Source organism: Cannabis sativa, chromosome 5, assembly GCF_029168945.1.
Source record: "Cannabis sativa cultivar Pink pepper isolate KNU-18-1 chromosome 5, ASM2916894v1, whole genome shotgun sequence".
NCBI classification, from domain to species: Eukaryota; Viridiplantae; Streptophyta; class Magnoliopsida; order Rosales; family Cannabaceae; genus Cannabis; species Cannabis sativa.
In genome coordinates, this window is record NC_083605.1 from 40,451,277 (window position 1) to 40,470,862 (window position 19,586).

Below are 19,586 nucleotides of genomic sequence, written 5' to 3' on the forward strand. Positions count from 1 at the left end.
AATTAAAGATTCAGCTCCAAGGGTTGCTTGACATAGGGTTTATCCGGCCTAGTGTGTCACCCTGGGGAGCCCCGGTTTTATTCGTCAAGAAGAAAGATGGAACTATGAGGATGTGCATCAACTACAGAGAATTGAACAAGCTGACAGTGAAGAATAAATATCCATTACCTAGGATCGATGATTTGTTCGATCAGCTTCAGGGGAAGACAGTCTTTTCTAAGATTGATCTCCGTTCGGGTTATCATCAGTTGAGAATCCGAGAGGAGGACATTCTGAAGACGGCTTTCCGCACTAGGTATGGACATTACGAATTCCTGGTTATGTCGTTCGGACTAACCAATGCTCCCGCAGCATTTATGGACTTGATGAATAGAGTATTCAAGGATTTCCTCGATATCTGTGTGATTGTGTTTATCGACGATATCCTTGTGTACTCTCAGTCAGAAGAGGAGCATGAGTTCCATCTTCAGATGGTACTGCTTCGGGAACACAAGCTTTATGCCAAGTTCAAGAAATGTGAATTCTGGCTATCTCAAGTGTCCTTTTAAGGGCACATCGTCAGCAAAGATGGGATCAAGGTAGATCCCGGGAAGATTGACTCCGTCAGGGATTGGCCGAGACCGAGGACTGTGACAGAGGTCAGAAGCTTCTTGGGTTTAGCTGGGTACTACCGTAGGTTCGTGGAAGGGTTTTCAAAAATTTCAATGCCCCTAACCGAACTTACAAAGAAGAATCAGCGATTTATCTGGTCAGACAAGTGCGAAGCTAGTTTTCAGGAGCTGAAGCAGAGGTTGATTACCGCTCCAGTGCTAGCTTTGCCTTCAGACAATGAAAAGTTTGTAATTTATTGTGATGCATCCAGACAGGGTCTGGGGTGTGTGTTGATGCAAGCCGATGGGGTTATCGCTTATGATTCCCTTCAGTTAAAGGATTATGAACAGCGATACCCGACTCATGATCTAGAGTTGGCCGCGCTGGTTTTTGCTTTGAAGATTTGGCGGCATTACCTTTACGGAGAAAGGTGTGAAATCTATACCGACCATAAAAGTCTCAAGTATTTCTTTACTCATAAGGATTTGAATATGAGACAAAGGAGTTGGTTGGAATTAGTGAAAGATTATGACTGTGAGATTCTTTATCACCCTGGGAAGGCCAATGTAGTGGCCGATGCCCTGAGCAGAAAGGGTCCCGGGCAAGTAGCTAGTATGGTTCAGATCTTGCCTCAGCTAGCAGAGGATATGGTTAGATCCAGCATTGAGTTTGTGGTAGGTCGGCTTCACAACTTAACGCTGCAATCGGGTCTGTTGGAAAGAATTAAAGTCGCTTAGATGACTGATCCAGAGTTAGTGAAGATCAGAGATGAGGTTTTGACTGGTCAAGCCAGGGACTTTTCAGTGTCAGATAACGGGATGCTTCTGTATAAAGCTAGGGTTTGTGATCCAAATAGTGTGGAACTTAGGAATGAGATCTTTGAGGAGGCTCATTCTACCCCGTATTCTCTGCATCCCGGCACCACTAAGATGTACCAAGATCTTAAACTGTACTTCTGGTGGAGCAGTATGAAGAAGAATTTGGTAGAATTCGTATCGAGATGCCTCACTTGTCAGCAGATTAAGGCTGAACATCAGAGACCAGCAGGGTTGTTGCAGCCTCTAACTCTACCAGAATGGAAGTGGGAAGATATCACGATGGATTTTGTGGTTGGGTTACCTAGGACCACGGGTTTATTTGATTCCATCTGGGTAGTGGTGGATCGATTTACGAAATCTGCTCATTTTCTGCCTGTTAGAACGACTTTTACAGTGGATCAATTGGCAGAATTGTATGTTAGAGAGATAGTAAGACTTCACGGGGTACCAAAGTCTATAGTTTCGGATAGGGATCCGAAGTTCACCTCCAAATTTTGGCAAAGTTTGCAACGAGCAATGGGTACAAAGCTGAAATTCAGTACAGCATTCCATCCTCAGATAGATGGTCAGTCTGAAATGACAATTCAGATATTGGAGGACATGTTACGAGCCTGTGTTATGGATTTTGAAGGCTCATGGAATAAATATCTACCTTTGATATAATTTTCTTACAAAAATAGTTATCAGAGTACGATAGGGATGGCTCACTATGAACTGTTATACGGTAGGAAGTGTAGGTCTCCCATCCACTGGGATGAGACAGGGGAGAGGAAATACCTAGGTCTAGAGTCAGTGCAGCGGACAAATGAGGCAATAGAGAAGATAAAAGCTAGAATGCTTGCCTCACAGAGTAGACAGAAGAGTTACGCAGATCCGAAACACAGAGATGTTGAGTTACAAGTAGGGGACCATGTGTTTTTACGGGTATCTACGATGAAAGGGATCAAACGTGTAAAGCCCGCTTAGTTAATTTGGAAATTAGCAGTTATTTATGTTAATTATGAAATTATTTATAGCCATTTAAATAATTTATTACTGTTATTTATGGAATTCAGATATGCATGATTATGTCATCTGTAGTTTTTATATTTCGTATTTCCGGTGTCCGGTATTTTGGAACTCGGCGTTTGGCTCAGTAGAAATCACAACTTAGTATGTTGGTAATTTGGGGACGGGTTTAGACATTGGGAATGTCGGGAATGGCCGGGAATTTAGAATTTCCCAAAAATACCCCTTTAGTATGATTTATGTCATTTCATGGTGGAGGGGCAAAATGGTCTTTTTGCCCCAATGACTTTTTGTCTTTTAGTGACTTTTAAATGGAAATTAAATGTTATTTGGTTATTTTTAGTTGGCTGAAATAAGTTTAGTTATATGGCATTACTCTTTTAATTTCTTTCACTTTTCAAACACTTAGTCAAAAAAAAAAATAGAAATTTTCAAGAAACTCTCTCTCTTTTCCTCTCATTTTCGGCTGGTGCATGGGATTCAAAGGGCTGGATTTTTGTTCAATTTTCAAGTGGATTCTCATCTAAATCTAAGCATTTTTCCAAGCTAGGTTAGCTCTCTTGATTTCTTCCTTTAAATTTTGAGAAAAATGATGAAAAAGTTGAGTAAAATGCATGCTTTTGTGGCTGTTCTTGTTGCTGTGTTTGATTGTTATTTTCTGAGTTTCAAAGCATGTTTATTTGATGTAATTGAGATGTTTGAGGCATGATTAGTTAGGTTGTTCATGCTTTGAGTTTTCTATGCAAATATGTGATTTTTTGAGAGAAAATGATATATTTTGTTTCTGTGAATTGCTGGATGTTCTTGTATGTTTTCAGAGGTGTTATTATGCTTAGTTAAGTAGAATTAAGCTAGTGGAATGCATGTTTAGGTGGTTTTGCTCAAGCTTGAGTTTGGAACTCAAAGCTTGAGCTCCAATGGCAAATTTTGTATCTGTGGTTTCTGGGTAGGTTTGATGCCTTGGATATGTTATTTGGGACATATAGAACAGGTCTGGAAAGTTTGGGACCAATTGGGGTTGAATTGGTCGAGTTATGAATTTTTATGGTTGCTGCCTGCGAGGAACCGGAATTCCGGTTGTGCATCCGGAATTCCGGATGGGGGTCCTGAATTTCCCAGAACCGGAATTCCGGTTGGGCAACCGGTCTACCGGTTGGGGGATTTTTCAGAACCCTAGTTTTCCTCGTTTTTGGGTTTTTAGGGTTATTGCCATGCTTTTTATCGATAGGGAAACTTTTAGTTCCAAGTTTTAGTCCCCGGGAAGTGATTTAGCGTGTCACTTATAGCGTTGTGATTTTTATGGTTTAGGAGCCAGTAATCCGCCGTTCAGCTTCAGTTCCAGTCGGAGTTGGCCGCACACCTGAAATCGGAATCCAGGTAAGATTAGTATAACAGTATGCATATGTAGATTACATGTTTAGCATGCATGTAGGAAGCCTGCTAGATTACATTAGATATGTATTTAGGCTTCGAACCATCCAACCCTGTCACGTCGGTACAGGCTGGAGTATGACCAGCAGCCGGAGTATGACCGGCTCGACCGATCAGGCTGACATTTTGTTGGTGGTTCAGTGCTATTGACCTATCCCGTCGGTACAGGCTGGAGTATGACCAGCAGCCGGAGTATGACCGGTTCGACCGATCAGGAGGATACTTGTCAATAGTACCGTCCCCTGAACGTTCAAAACTCGGTACCATGTTGGACATGGCAGTAGTAGCTCAGTACCATGTTGGACATGGCAGTAGCGGGACTCAGTATCGTGTTGGACACGGCAGTTAGTTATGTATGATATTATTATGCTTTTCTTACTGAGTCTGTCGACTCACAGTTTACGTTCATGTGTAGGTAAAGGCAAGGTTGTAGCTGATGGACCGTGAGCGAGCTTATGAGGTTGTACATGTCGGGGCGGTTAGGCCTGGAGCGTACGATCCTCGGGACAGCACGGCTGAGATTTTTGTAACCGTCGTTAGACGACTTTCATTTTGATGTAAAAGTTAAACAGCTAAAACGTTTGTAAATGATTTTATAAATCGGGATCCCGAGACTTTTATAATATGGTTTATAAGTTTAATTAAAAAGCAAAATTTTTATTAATCACGTTTTTCCATAAACCTCGTTGATTAGCAACGAGCTGCACAGTACGTTTAAAAATCACGTAATACGCCTAAGATAGTTAGGGTGTTACCATTTGGTATCAGAGCCGCCAGGTTGTCTTCCGAAGATCGTCACGACATGTACAATCATCATCAGCAGTTAGCTCGGTTCACGGTTCAGTAAGCCTTTATTGCTTTAGTAGTTTATTTTATTCAGTCATGAAAAAGAAAAGCCTGTTAGGAAGCATGTTAGTAGCCTGATAGTAGAATAGGCGCATGTTTCATTTCTAATTTCCAAATTAAGCGGCATTAGTAAGCTCGCCTTGAATACGACCTGATATGCCAACTCTTGGTTTCGCAGGCGGTTCTAATCAGATGGACGCCAGGCGGACTACCAGGAGTCAGGGCAACTCCGTAGGGTCGAATCAGGGACAGGGAGCTCAGTTTCCCCCACCTGCTAGGGGCCGAGGTAGAGGTCCCCGAGGCAGGGCTCGTGGCCGGGGTGATGAGAACCCGCCACAGGCTGCCCAGGCTCCCCCAGCCGATGAGGGAGCCCCGAACTGGGAGTTACGGTTTGCAGAGATGCAAGCCCGTATCGAAGAACAAGACCTCGAGATCCAGAGGTTGAGACAGCAGGGTGCTCCTGCAGTTCCAGTGCCTATAGTACCAGTGGCACCTGCCCCTGCTGCCCAGGCCGAGATAGTGGTGGCGGCCCATAGATTGGAACCATTATATGAGCGGTTCCGGAAGCAAGCACCTCCGGTATTCCTGGGAGGTCCAGATGTAATGAAAGCCGAGCAGTGGCTGACGGTGATTACCAGAATCCTGAATTTCATGGGTGTCACCGGTAATGACAGAGTGGTGTGCGCCACATTCCAGTTCCAGGAGGACGCGCTGGTTTGGTGGGACATGGTGTCTCAGATCCATGACGTCACCACCATGACCTGGGAAAGGTTCCAGGAACTCTTTAATGCAAAATACTACAACGAGGCGGTCAGAAGCGCCAAGAGGAAAGAGTTCGCTCACCTGACCCAGCGTGAGAACATGAGCGTCACTGAGTATACTACTCAGTTTGATCGGTTGGCGAGGTTAGCCTCGGGAATTGTGCCGACCGACTTCAGCAAGAAGGAGAAGTATCTGGACGGGTTGAATGCCAAGATCAGGCATGACCTGATGATCACCACAGACGACAGCACCACCTATGCTCAGATGGTGGAGAAGGCACTGCGAGCTGAGGGCGCAGTGGGGTGCATGTCGGGAATCGATCAAGATCTCGGTTAGTGGCGGAGCTCCTACCCCTCCTGCATCAGGCTATAGCAGGGGGAGTAGTGGTTCGGCCATTGATCAGAGGAAGAGGGCACCCACTGCTTCCGGCGGCTCGAGTCAGAACAAGAGGTTCGGGGAACCGAATCGCAGGAGTCGTCCTGGTGGTAATGAGACCCGATTCTCCTATCCCGAGTGCCCTAGCTGCAAGAGACATCATCGGGGTGAGTGCAAAGGTCAGGGATGCTTTCATTGTGGCATGCCCGGACACTTCAAGAGGGAATGTCCCCAGCTCCGACCAGAGGCACCGAGAGCTCCAGCGATACCCACTCCAGCCAGGGTATTCGCTATCACGCAGGCTGATGCAGATGCCAGCCCATCAGTTGTTACAGGTCAGCTTTTTATTAACAACTCGCTTTATTCAGTGCTGTTTGATTCTGGGGCTACACATTCTTATGTGGCGGCCAGAGTCTTTAGTAAGTTGGGTAGACCCTTTGATAGATATGAATCAGGGTTTGGAACCCTGTTACCTGGCGGAGAATTGGTTATCTCCAATAGGTGGATTAGGTCTATGCCGATCAGGATAGATGGTAGAGAGTTAAGCGCTGATCTGATAGAGATGAGCTTAGTCGAATTTGATATTATTTTAGGAATGGATTTCCTATCTAAATATTCGGCGAGCATTGACTGTAAGAGGAAGATGGTGGTCTTCCAACCGGAAAGTGAAGAACCATTTGTATTTGTGGGTTCGGTTCAGGGATCTCGGATCCCGGTGATCTCGGCTATGTCAGCGAGAGAATTATTGCACGGTGGGTGCTTAGGGTTTCTGGCCGTGGTGGTGGACACCACTCGGCCAGACACCATTCGGCCAGAGGACATCAGAGTGGTTCGGGAATTTTTGGACGTCTTTCCCGAAGAACTTCCAGGGTTACCACCTCAGCGGGAGATCGATTTCGTGATTGACTTGGCACCAGGGGTGGATCCGGTTTCCAAAGCCCCGTATAGGATGGCTCCAGCTGAACTTAAGGAATTAAAGATTCAGCTCCAAGGGTTGCTTGACATAGGGTTCATTCGGCCCAGTGTGTCACCCTGGGGAGCCCCGGTTTTGTTCGTCAAGAAGAAGGATGGATCTATGAGGATGTGCATCGACTACAGAGAGTTGAACAAGTTGACGGTGAAGAATAAATATCCATTACCTAGGATCGATGACTTGTTCGATCAGCTTCAGGGGAAGACGGTCTTTTCTAAGATTGATCTCCGTTCGGGTTATCATCAGTTGAAAATCTGAGAGGAGGACATTCCGAAGACGGCTTTCCGCACTAGGTATGGACACTACGAGTTTATGGTTATGTCATTCGGACTAACCAATGCTCCTGCAGCATTCATGGACCTGATGAATAGAGTATTCAAGGATTTCCTCGATATCTGTGTGATTGTGTTTATCGACGACATCCTCGTGTACTCTCAATCAGAAGAGGAGCATGAGTTACATCTTCAGATGGTACTGCAACGACTTCGAGAACATAAGCTCTACGCCAAGTTCAAGAAATGTGAGTTCTGGTTGTCTCAGGTGTCCTTCCTAGGGCACATTGTGAGTAAAGATGGGATCAAGGTGGATCCCGGGAAGATTGAATCCGTCAGGGATTGGCCGAGACCGAAGACAGTGACAGAGATCAGAAGCTTCTTGGGATTAGCTGGGTACTACCGTAGGTTCGTGGAGGGGTTCTCCAAAATTTCAATGCCCCTAACCGAGCTTACAAAGAAGAATCAGCGATTCATCTGGTCAGATAAATGTGAAGCTAGCTTTCAGGAGCTGAAGCAGAGACTGATTACTGCTCCGGTGCTAGCTTTGCCTTCGGACAAGGAGAAGTTCGTAGTCTACTGTGACGCATCCAAACAGGGTTTGGGGTGCGTATTGATGCAGGCCGATCGGGTTATCGCTTATGCCTCTCGTCAGTTAAAGGATTATGAACAGCGATACCCGACTCATGATTTAGAATTGGCCGCAGTGGTTTTTGCACTGAAGATTTGGCGGCATTACCTTTATGGGGAGAAGTGCGAGATCTACACCGACCATAAAAGTCTCAAGTATTTCTTTACTCAGAAAGATTTGAACATGAGACAAAGGCGTTGGTTGGAATTAGTAAAGGACTATGATTGTGAGATCCTCTATCATCCCGGAAAAGCCAATGTAGTGGCCGATGCCCTGAGCAGAAAGGGTCCCGGGCAAGTAGCTGGCATGGTTCAGATTTCACCACAGCTAGCAGAGGATATGGTTAGATCCAGCATTGAGTTTGTGGTAGGTCAGCTTCACAACTTGACGCTGCAATCTGATCTGTTGGAAAGAATAAAAGTCGCTCAAATGACAGATCCGGAGTTAGTGAAAATCTAAGATGAGGTATTGGCTGGTCAAGCCAAAGACTTTTCAGTGTCAGATAGTGGGATGCTTTTGTATAAAGCCAGGGTTTGTGTTCCGAACAGTGTGGAATTGAGAAACGAGATCTTTGAGGAGGCTCATTCTACTCCATATTCTCTGCATCCCGGCACCACCAAGATGTACCAAGATTTGAAACCGTACTTCTGGTGGAGCGGTATGAAGAAGAATTTGGTAGAATTCGTATCGCGATGCCTCACTTGTCAGCAGATCAAGGCTGAACATCAGAGACCAGCAGGGTTGTTGCAGCCTCTAACCCTACCAGAATGGAAATGGGAGGATATTACGATGGATTTTGTGGTCGGGTTACCTAGGACCACGGGTATGTATGATTCCATCTGGGTAGTGGTAGACCGATTTACGAAATCTGCTCATTTTCTGCCGGTCAGAACAACATTTACAGTGGATCAGTTGGCAGAGTTATACGTCAAAGAGATAGTGAGACTTCACGGGGTACCGAAGTCTATAGTTTCGGACAGGGATCCGAAGTTCACCTCCAAATTTTGGCAAAGTTTGCAACGGGCAATGGATACAAAGCTGAAATTTAGTACAACATTCCATCCTCAGACAGATGGTCAGTCCGAAAGGACAATTCAGATATTGGAGGTCATGTTGAGAGCCTGTGTTATGGACTTTGAAGGATCATGGAATAAATATCTACCGTTGATAGAATTTGCGTACAACAACAGTTATCAGAGTACAATAGGGATGGCTCCCTATGAACTGTTGTACGGTAGGAAGTGTAGATCCCCTATCCACTGGGATGAGACAGGGGAGAGGAAATACCTAAGTCCTGAGTCAGTTCAGCGGACCAATGAGGCGATAGAGAAGATAAAAGCTACAATGCTTGCCTCACAGAGCAGACAGAAGAGTTACGCAGATCCGAAACGCAGAGATGTTGAGTTCCAAGTAGGGGAACATGTGTTTTTACGGGTATCTCCGATGAAGGGGATTAAACGTATCGGGAAAAGAGGCAAGTTATGCCCTAGATTTACAGGACCTTTCGAGATTCTCGAGAAAATAGGTCAAGTGGCATATCGGTTAGCATTGCCTCCAGGCTTATCAGCAGTTCACAACGTATTCCATGTCTCGATGTTGAGAAAATACGTTTCAGACCCCTCTCATATAGTCAGTTATGAGAGCCTTCAGTTACAGCCAGACATGACTTATGAGGAACAGCCAGTGCAAATCCTGGATAGAAAGGATAAAGTCCTTCGGAATAAGACCATAGCATTGGTCAAGGTTCTCTGGAGAAACAGCAAGGTGGAGGAAGCCACCTGGGAGCTTGAGTCAGATATGAGAGCTCAATATCCAGAGTTATTCAGGTTAGATTTCGGGGACGAAATCCTTTTAAGGGGGGGATAGTTGTAAAGCCCACTTAGTTAATTTGGAAATTATCAGTTATTTATGTTAATTATGAAATTATTTATAGCCATTTAAATAATTTATTACTGTTATTTATGGAATTCAGATATGCATGATTATGTCATCTGTAGTTTTTATATTTCATATTTCCGGTGTCCGGTATTTTGGAACTCGGCGTTTGGCTCAGTAGAAATCACAACTTAGTATGTTGGTAATTTGGGGACGGGTTTAGACATTGGGAATGTCGGGAATGGCCGGGAATTTAGAATTCCCCAAAAATACCCCTTTAGTATGATTTATGTCATTTCATGGTGGAGGGGCAAAATGGTCTTTTTGCCCCAATGACTTTTTGTCTTTTAGTGACTTTTAAATGGAAATTAAATGTTATTTGGTTATTTTTAGTTGGCTGAAATAAGTTTAGTTATATGGCATTACTCTTTTAATTTCTTTCACTTTTCAAACACTTAGTCAAAAAAAAAAAATAGAAATTTTCAAGAAACTCTCTCTCTTTTCCTCTCATTTTCGGCTGGTGCATGGGATTCAAAGGGCTGGATTTTTGTTCAATTTTCAAGTGGATTCTCATCTAAATCTAAGCATTTTTCCAAGCTAGGTTAGCTCTCTTGATTTCTTCCTTTAAATTTTGAGAAAAATGATGAAAAAGTTGAGTAAAATGCATGCTTTTGTGGCTGTTCTTGTTGCTGTGTTTGATTGTTATTTTCTGAGTTTCAAAGCATGTTTATTTGATGTAATTGAGATGTTTGAGGCATGATTAGTTAGGTTGTTCAAGCTTTGAGTTTTCTATGCAAATATGTGATTTTTTGAGAGAAAATGATATATTTTGTTTCTGTGAATTGCTGGATGTTCTTGTATGTTTTCAGAGGTGTTATTATGCTTAGTTAAGTAGAATTAAGCTAGTGGAATGCATGTTTAGGTGGTTTTGCTCAAGCTTGAGTTTGGAACTCAAAGCTTGAGCTCCAATGGCAAATTTTGTATCTGTGGTTTCTGGGTAGGTTTGATGCCTTGGATATGTTATTTGGGACATATAGAACAGGTCTGGAAAGTTTGGGACCAATTGGGGTTGAATTGGTCGAGTTATGAATTTTTATGGTTCTTTGCGAGGAACCGGAATTCCGGTTGTGCATCCGGAATTCCGGATGGGGGTCCTGAATTTCCCAGAACCGGAATTCCGGTTGGGCAACCGGTCTACCGGTTGGGGGATTTTTCAGAACCCTAGTTTTCCTCGTTTTTGGGTTTTTAGGGGTATTGCCATGCTTTTTATCGATAGGGAAACTTTTAGTTCCAAGTTTTAGTCCCCGGGAAGTGATTTAGCGTGTCACTTATAGCGTTGTGATTTTTATGGTTTAGGAGCCAGTAATCCGCCGTTCAGCTTCAGTTCCAGTCAGGTTGACCGGCACACCTGAAATCGGAATCCAGGTAAGATTAGTATAACAGTATGCATATGTAGATTACATGTTTAGCATGCATGTAGGAAGCCTGCTAGATTACATTAGATATGTATTTAGGCTTCGAACCATCCAACCCTGTCACGTCAGTACAGGCTGGAGTATGACCAGCAGCCGGAGTATGACCGGTTCGACCGATCAGGCTGACATTTAGTTGGTGGTTCAGTGCTATTGACCTATCCCGTCGGTACAGGCTGGAGTATGACCAGCAGCCGGAGTATGACCGGTTCGACCGATCAGGAGGATACTTGTCAATAGTACCGTCCCCTGAACGTTCAAAACTCAGTACCATTTTGGACATGGCAGTAGTAGCTCAGTACCATGTTGGACATGGCAGTAGCGGGACTCAGTATCGTGTTGGACACGGCAGTTAGTTATGTATGATATTATTATGCTTTTCTTACTGAGTCTGTCGACTCACAGTTTACGTTCATGTGTAGGTAAAGGCAAGGCTGTAGCTGATGGACCGTGAGCGAGCTTATGAGGTTGTACATGTCGGGGCGGTTAGGCCTGGAGCGTACGATCCTCGGGACAGCACGGCTGAGATTTTTGTAACTGTCGTTAGACGACTTTCATTTTGATGTAAAAGTTAAACAGCTAAAACGTTTGTAAATGATTTTATAAATCGGGATCCCGAGACTTTTATAATATGGTTTATAAGTTTAATTAAAAAGCAAAATTTTTATTAATCACGTTTTTCCATAAACCTCGTTGATTAGCAACGAGCTGCACAGTACGTTTAAAAATCACGTAATACGCCTAAGATAGTTAGGGTGTTACAAAACGTTTTGGGAAAAGAGGAAAGTTACGCCCTAGATCAAGTGGCATACCAGTTAGCGTTGCCTCCTGCTTTATCAGCAGTTCACAACGTATTCCATGTCTCGATGTTGAGAAAATACATTTGAGATCCCTCTCATATACTCAGTTATGAGAGCCTTGAACTGCAGCCAGATATGTCATATGAAGAACAGCCAGTGCAGATCCTGGATAAAAAAGATAAAGTCCTTCGGATAAGACCATAGCATTGGTCAAAGTTCTCTGGAGAAACAGCAAGGTGGAGGAAGCCACCAGGGAGCTAGAGTCAGATATGAGAGCTCAATATCCAGAGTTATTCAGGTTAGATTTCGGGGACGAAATCCTTTTAAGGGGGGAATAGTTGTAAAGACCGCTTAGTTTAATTTAGAAATTAGCAGTTAATCACGTTTAATTATGAAATTATTTATAGGTATTTAAATAATTATTGTACTGCTATTATTGAATTCAGAGAATGCATTTTTATGTCATGTAGTAGTTTTCATAATTTTGCATTTCCGGTGCCCGGTATTTTGGAACTCGGTGTTTGGCTCAGTAAAATCACAACTTAGTATGTTAGTATTTTGGTACGGTTTTATTAGACATTGGGTATGTCGGGAATGGCCGGGAATTTAGAATTTCCCAAAAATACCCCTTTAGTGTTATTTATGTGATTTTAGTGTGAAGGGGCAAAATGGACATTTTGCCCCATTGTTAGTTTGTCTTTTGTGACTTAATAAATTGGAAATATATGTTATTTAATTATGCTTTTTGGCTGAAGTAAAATGTGTTAAGTGTCCTAAAATTCATTTTCATTTCAAAACTTAGAAAATTACAAAATTTCTCAAAAAGCTCTCTCTCTCTCTCTTTTCCTCTCTCTTTTTCGGCCACTTGAGGCAGCAAGAAAAGTGGAGTTTGCTCTTCAATTTCAAGTGATTTTCAGCAAGTTAAAGTGTTTCTAAGTGAGGTATTTCTTGTCTAGTTTTCTTCCTTTGTTTTCTTGAAATTTTTGATGAAAAAGATGAGTAATGCATGATGATTTGGATGATGTTGCTGCTGTTAATTGTTGTTGTTGTTTCCATGATTAAAATGTTGATTTAAGCAGGTTTGATTAGCTTGAATTGCATGCTAGTTATTCTTGCTCTAGTTGGATATATTTCTTGTTAAAAAGTTTGGTTTTCAAAGAGAAATTGTGTGAATTTGTGGCTGTAGTGTTTGCATGAATTAGGGTTAGTTTTCTGTAGTGTTATTATGCTTGAATATGAGTTTTAATCATGGTTTGGATGCATGTTAGATGTTATTAACCAAGTTTGAGTTTGGAACTCAAAGCTTGGGCTTTAATGGTGATTTTCATTTCTGTACTTTCTGAGCTGTGTTGATGCTTTAGAAATGTTCTAGGGGTTATATAGAACAGGTCAGGAAGGTTTGAGGTTAATTGGATTCGTTTTGGTTGAGTTATGAAATTTTGAATTTCTGCCTGCGAGGAACCGGAATTCCGGTTGTGCATCCAGAAGTCCGGATGGGTTTCGAAAATTCCCAGAACCGGAATTCCGGTTGGGCAACCGGTCTACCGGTTGGGGAAAATTCAGAAACCCTAGTTTTCCTCGTTTTATGTTATTTGGGGTATTGCCATGCTTTTTATCGATAGGGAAACTGTTAGTTCCTAGTTTAAGTCCCCGGGAAGTGATTTAGCGTATCACTTATAGTGTTGTGATTTTTATGGTTTAGGAGCCTGTAATCCGCCGCGCAGATAGTTCCAGTCAGGTTGACCGGCACACCTGAATTCGAAATCCACGTAAGATTAGTATAACAGTATGCATATGTAGATTACATGTTTAGCGTGCATGTAGGAAGCCTGTTAGATTACATTAGATATGTATGTTGGCTTCGAACCATCCAACCTTATCATGTTGCTACAGGCTGGAGTATGACCAGGAGCGTGTGTATGACCGGTTCGACCGATCAGGCTGATACTTAGGTTGTTGGTTACGTACTATTTGACGTATCACGTCGGTACAGGCTTGAGTATGACCAGCAGCCGGAGTATGACCGGTTCGACCGATCAGGCTGATACTGTAACACGTCGGTACAGGCTGGAGTATGACCAGCAGCGGGAGCATGACCGGTTTGACCGATCAGGCTGTTACTTGTAATTAGTAACGTCCCTATGAACGTTCTGAACTCAGTACCGTGTTGGACACGGCAGTTAGGGGGACTCAGTATCGTGTCGGACACGGCAGTTAGGGTTATGATCAGGGGTATGGGCGTCTGATCATGACCGGGATTTATGTATGAGTATTATTATGCTTTTCTTACTGAGTTTGTCGACTCACAGTGCTATGTTTATGTGTAGGTAATGGCAAGGCTAGATCTGATGGACCGTGAACGAGCCTATGAAGATTGTACATGTCGGGGCGGTTAGGCATGGAGCGTACGATCATCAGGACAACGAGGCTATTTTTGTAACTAGTCGCTAGGCGACAAATATTTTGTATAAATAGTAAACTTTTGTAAATGATTTTGTAATCGGGATCCCGAGTCTTTTGTATAAATATTTTACAAGTTTAATTAAAAAGGAAAATTTTTAATTAATCATGTTTTCCATAAACCTCGCTAATTAGCAACGAGCTGCACTGTATGTTTAAAAATCACGTAATACGCCTATGCTAGTTAGAGTGTTACACATGATGTGCCTCGAAACCACAAAACCGCCAAAATAAAAGGCATGAATTTTTTTAAAATGGATTATGACAAAAATACACTCAATAATCATTTAAAAAGTACTTTTTACTGAAAAGGACTTTTTAAGGAGCAATTGTTATACTTAAAATTCGGCTGGTACTTCAGAGGATGACACGTGTCAACTTTGGGGAATACGAATCAACAAATATAATGACAATTATATTAAAAATCATCAAATGGAATAACTCATTAAATACAGAGTTAATAGAGCATATCTATAACTCGCTGACTGTATAGTCTTAAGCGAGACAAAAATTTACAAACTATGATTCACATATTGATGAGAAACTATTTCGCGTCACAGGACATAATCGCAAGAATGACATCTATAATACATAGCGAGGCACTTACCTCGTTATGTGTAGAGAGGCGTCGACAAGGCGAATTGGTTGTCAGAACACAGCGTATAATATACATTATACTAACTAAGTGTAATATCTTGAATGACATGGATAATGATAGCAAGACACCCATCTCGCTATAGGAAGGCATACTCTTGGTAAACTCCAGCTCGCTGCCAGGGTTATTGTTGCTATTGAGAACCCCCAAGACATGATTGTCCAGTCTGCAAGTCCTTATTGTCAAAGAGCAGTTCTAAAATTTGCTCAGTACACTGGTGCTCATGCCATTGTTGAAAGACTGATGGATAAACCAAGTTAATCATGTACCGAGCGAGATGACACAGCGAGATACACTTAGTAGCGTGTCTTACTCCACCTCAGCATTGACCCTTTAAAGTGATTTATATCACAGCTGTGTGATTTTTAAATAATAATTGGAGTAATTTATGTGGAGCGTAATAAAGGCCCATAATTTCAGGAAAATATTATTGTGGGATTCAAATTTGAATGTAATTAACTGCCAACCAATGTTACTATAAATAGCGGCAGATTATACAAAAAAAGGGACAGAAAATCCTTGAGAGAAAAAAGAATACACTGTTTGTAAAGAACCCTTGTTCTGTATTAGAAAAGTCTGGATAAGATTGACTTGTGGATTATGCAGAGTTAACTGCAAAGCCACATAAAAAAACCTGGTGTTATTTCTGCTTTTGTGATTCTTTCTTGAATTTCTATAATTTTTGTGCTAAACCTATCACGAAAAAAGGCTCATTATCGTTAATGAAGATCTGCGTTAACATCATATCTCAAAATTATGTGTAATTAATCGATTTTGCCTCAAATGATTATCAAAGAAGTTCTAGAGTTGTTTAGATGAGAAATGAACAATTACACATGAGCTTGTGTTTTCAAATATTTACAAATTTTGATAATTCAATTATTGTGAAAAATAAAACAAGCTTGAGTAATAATTAACCACAATTAAGCACACAATTGATGAGGAATTTATCATCTTCCTAGCATTATCTTGAGGTCATTTAAAAGTCTCATCATTGATTCATTACTGTTAACTAAAGTCATTGCTCAAATTCATCACATAAATAGTCATAAAAAGAAACTACCAAAACATAAAAACATAAGGAAAAGACATAAAGATAAATGCCACATAAAAACAACAACATAAAAAAAAAAACAAAAAGTAAACTGGGAGGTACACCCCCCTCCACACTTAAACATGACATTGTCCCTAATGGAACTTATTGAAATAAAATAAATAAAAAAAGTAAAGAAAAACTTTCTGAACTACGCTTTCAACACTCCATGTCATCTCCATGCTCATCTCCCATGTCATGTGCTGCATCCTCATTAGACTCCTGAGCTGCATACGGGTTGTACTGCTGCATCCATTGTGGTGGAGATAAGTAGACATGTTGACTCCGAAGTTCATGGCATTCATCCAACCACATGAATACTGGTACATTGCCCAGTCTTGCATCTGTTATCAGTGTTGCCTCATGTATTCAGTAATAGAGGCCAACTTATTCTCTATTTTCTCAAGGCACTGTGGCATAGTCATTTGGCTGGGCTCCTTTTCCTCTAGTGGCTCTTCCCTAGATTCGGATGCTAATATCTTTTTTGTTTTAGGATCCATAAATCGGGCCACATCGTTTCTGTCAAAAATGTGCTGAGGTTGCAGACTTTGATCTGAAATAGAGTATTGCACCCCAACTTTAGCACACAACGTTGTAATTAGATTCGGATGAGAAAATCCCTTCCTCATATTTTGAATATAATCCATAATCGAGTGCTGGATGACACTGCTCACATCAATGGACTTCTTCTGAAGGATGGCATATAGGAGTTTGGCCATGGTGGTGTCAACAGTCAAAAAGTGTTCCATTGCAAGTAACTTAGCTCCAATAAACCAGAGCCAAACACGACCATCATACTCCATCTCATTCTAATGAAAGTGCCTTCATTCTCCATCTTCAATTCAAACCCATTGAGAGCCCAATTTGCAAAGTCTTTTAATGATTAGATCATAATCAGCTTCTTGAACTATTTTGCCATACTCATCATCCTCGATGTCTTTAAGGCCATAGAGCTTATTGATTTCCTGACATGATAAAGATACCTTTCTACCTCAGATTTTCACTTCATGGTTAACATGGTTGATAACATTTTCATAAAACTCCATAACCATGGGAACAATTGCAGCATCAGGCTGAGCACAAAACTTGAACCAATCTCGGCATCTATTTATGGAGGTGAGTGATTCTTTCAAATTGCCTGGATTTACGGAGGATGCCCTGAGATTAAAGTTGTTCCCCTATTCTTTGAGAGATCAAGCCCGAGCTTGGGTGAACTCCTTGCCTTTTTGCGTCAGTCACAACTTGGCAAGAATTAGCGGAGCGGTTTTTGATGAAGTATTTTCCTCCCACTAAGAATGCCAAGCTCCAGAAGGAAATAACTTCCTTTCAACAATTTGAAGATGAGTCTTTGTATGAGGCATGGGAGAGGTTCAAGGAATTGTTGCGGAAATGCCCTCACCATGGTATTCCTCATTGCATCCAAATGGAAACATTTTACAACGGTCTCAATGCTCATACTCGAATGGTGGTTGATGCTTCGACAAATGGTGCTTTACTTGCCAAGTCCTATAATGAGGCCTATGATAATATTGAGAGAATTTCCAACAACAATTATAAGTGTCCCACTACTAGAGTACATTTGAGGAAGAAGGTTGCCGGTGTTATTGAAGTTGATGCCATTACTGCTTTATCTGCCCAAGTTGCTTCTATGTCAAATATGATCAAAAATATTAGCATGGGTCAATAAATGGGTCAACAGAGTGTTTCCTCACCTGTGGGACAACTTGAGGACGTTTCTTGTGTTTTTTGTAGTGAGGCTCATACCTTTGACAATTGCCCATTCAATTCTGCATCTGTGTTTTACATAGGAAGTCAGAATACCTACAACCAGACATACAAGCAACACCCAAACTTGGCATACAGAAATCAAGGGGCTGGTACTAGCAATTCATCTATGCTTCCTAGATCCAACTTTCAACCTGGTTTTTCTCAACAAGCCTTTAAACAAAGACAACAACAAGGTGTCCAAACAAGTTCTCTTGAGAGTATGATGTGTGATTTCATGGTCAAGACAGAAAATTTCATGACAAGAACTGAGAGTTATATGGCGAAAAATGACACTGCGATCCGAAGCCAATCAACCTCTATGAGAACTCTAGAAAATCAAGTTGGGCAACTAGCTAGTGAGCTTCGAAATAGGCCACAAGTTACTTTGCCTAGTGATACTGAAAATCCAAGAAGAGATGGAAAGGAGCATTGCAAAGCGGTAACCTTGAGGAGTGGTAAAAATCTAGAGCCACATGAGGAAGAAACTATGGATCAAAATGAGCCCACTTCAATCCAAAGTCAAGTATAGAAAAATGTTGAACCCTCCAATAGGGCAAAGGAGCAACCTGAAGAAAATGATGCAACAATTCCTTATCAAAATGCAGCAGAAAAGTTACTTAGCAAACGACCCCCACCATTTCCTCAAAGATTCAAAAAGTAGCAAGAAGATGGTCAATTCCAAAGATTTCTTGATGTTCTAAAGCAGCTCCACATCAACATACCATTAGTGGAAGCTTTGGAGCAAATGCCCAACTATGTAAAGGAGGCTAGGTGAGTTTGAAATAGTGGCTTTGAAGGAAGGGTGTAGCGGCATGTTGAAGAGCAAAATTCCTCCTAAGTTGAAAGATCTCCGAAGTTTTACAATCCCATGTATCATTGGCGGAAGAGATGTGGGTGGAGCCTTATGTGACTTGGGAGCTAGTATTAATTTAATGCCCATGTCTATTTTCAAGAAGTTGGGAATTGGAGAAGCAAGGCCAACCACCGTCACTTTGCAATTAGCCGATCGTTCCATGGCCCATCCAGAAGGAAAAATTAAAGATGTCTTGGTGCAAGTTGAAAAGTTTATTTTTCCAGCCGATTTCATTATTCTTGATTATGAGGCGGATAGAGAAGTTCCTATGATTTTGGGAAGGCCATTCCTTGCTACCGGGAGGACCTTGATTGATGTGCAGAAGGGGACCTTACTATGCGGGTGAATGATCAACAAGTGACTTTTAATGTGTTCAATTCCATGAGGTTTCCGGATGAGATTGAGGAATGCTCTCGCATAAGTTTGATTGATTCTATTGTGGCTGAAAAATTTCACAAGGAAGCTTCGAAAGAGGAAAAGATGATAAGTTCTCTTGAAGAGCTTGAAGCTTTAAGTGAAGATGAAGAAACCAAAGTTACTTGGGTAGAGTCAAAGCAGCCTTTCACTAAGTTTAGGAAGCCATTTGAATCTTTGGAGTTGTCAGCGAACAATTTCAAGCCTCCTAAGCCTTCCATTCAAGAACCACCCGAGTTGGAGTTGAAGCCGTTACCTAGTCATTTGAAGTATGTTGATTTGGGAGATGGAGAGACCTTGCCGGCAATTATTTCTGCTATGTTGGGTGCCCAAAGAGAATGCTTGTTAGTTGATGTCTTGAAGAAATACAAAAGAACCATTGGTTGGACCATGGCGGACATCAAGGGTATAAGTCCTTCGATTTGCATGCATAAGATTCTGTTGGAAGATTTGTGCAACCATTTTGTTGAGCAGCAATTACGGCTAAACC

At 41.9% G+C, this 19,586-nt stretch overlaps 1 protein-coding gene and 1 non-coding gene across 2 annotated transcripts; one reads left to right on the forward strand and one right to left on the reverse strand.

Annotated features, from left to right (window-relative positions):
- Window positions 1–17,362: 17,362 nt before the first annotated feature.
- On the reverse strand, window positions 17,363–17,469 carry LOC133038638 (small nucleolar RNA R71). Its single transcript, XR_009688138.1, has one exon. It is a non-coding gene; the product is annotated as a small nucleolar RNA R71 (small nucleolar RNA).
- Window positions 17,470–18,641: 1,172 nt separating this feature from the next.
- On the forward strand, window positions 18,642–19,028 carry LOC133038334 (uncharacterized). The gene has a single exon (XM_061116455.1). The coding sequence runs from the start codon at window positions 18,642–18,644 to the stop codon at window positions 19,026–19,028; it is 387 nt and encodes a 128-aa protein (XP_060972438.1).
- The last annotated feature ends 558 nt before the right edge of the window (window positions 19,029–19,586 follow it).

Coding starts and splice junctions, on each gene's coding strand:
- LOC133038334 (XM_061116455.1), top strand. CDS start 18,642: ATGTTGAAGAGCAAAATTCCTCCTAAGTTGAAAGATCTCCGAAGTTTT.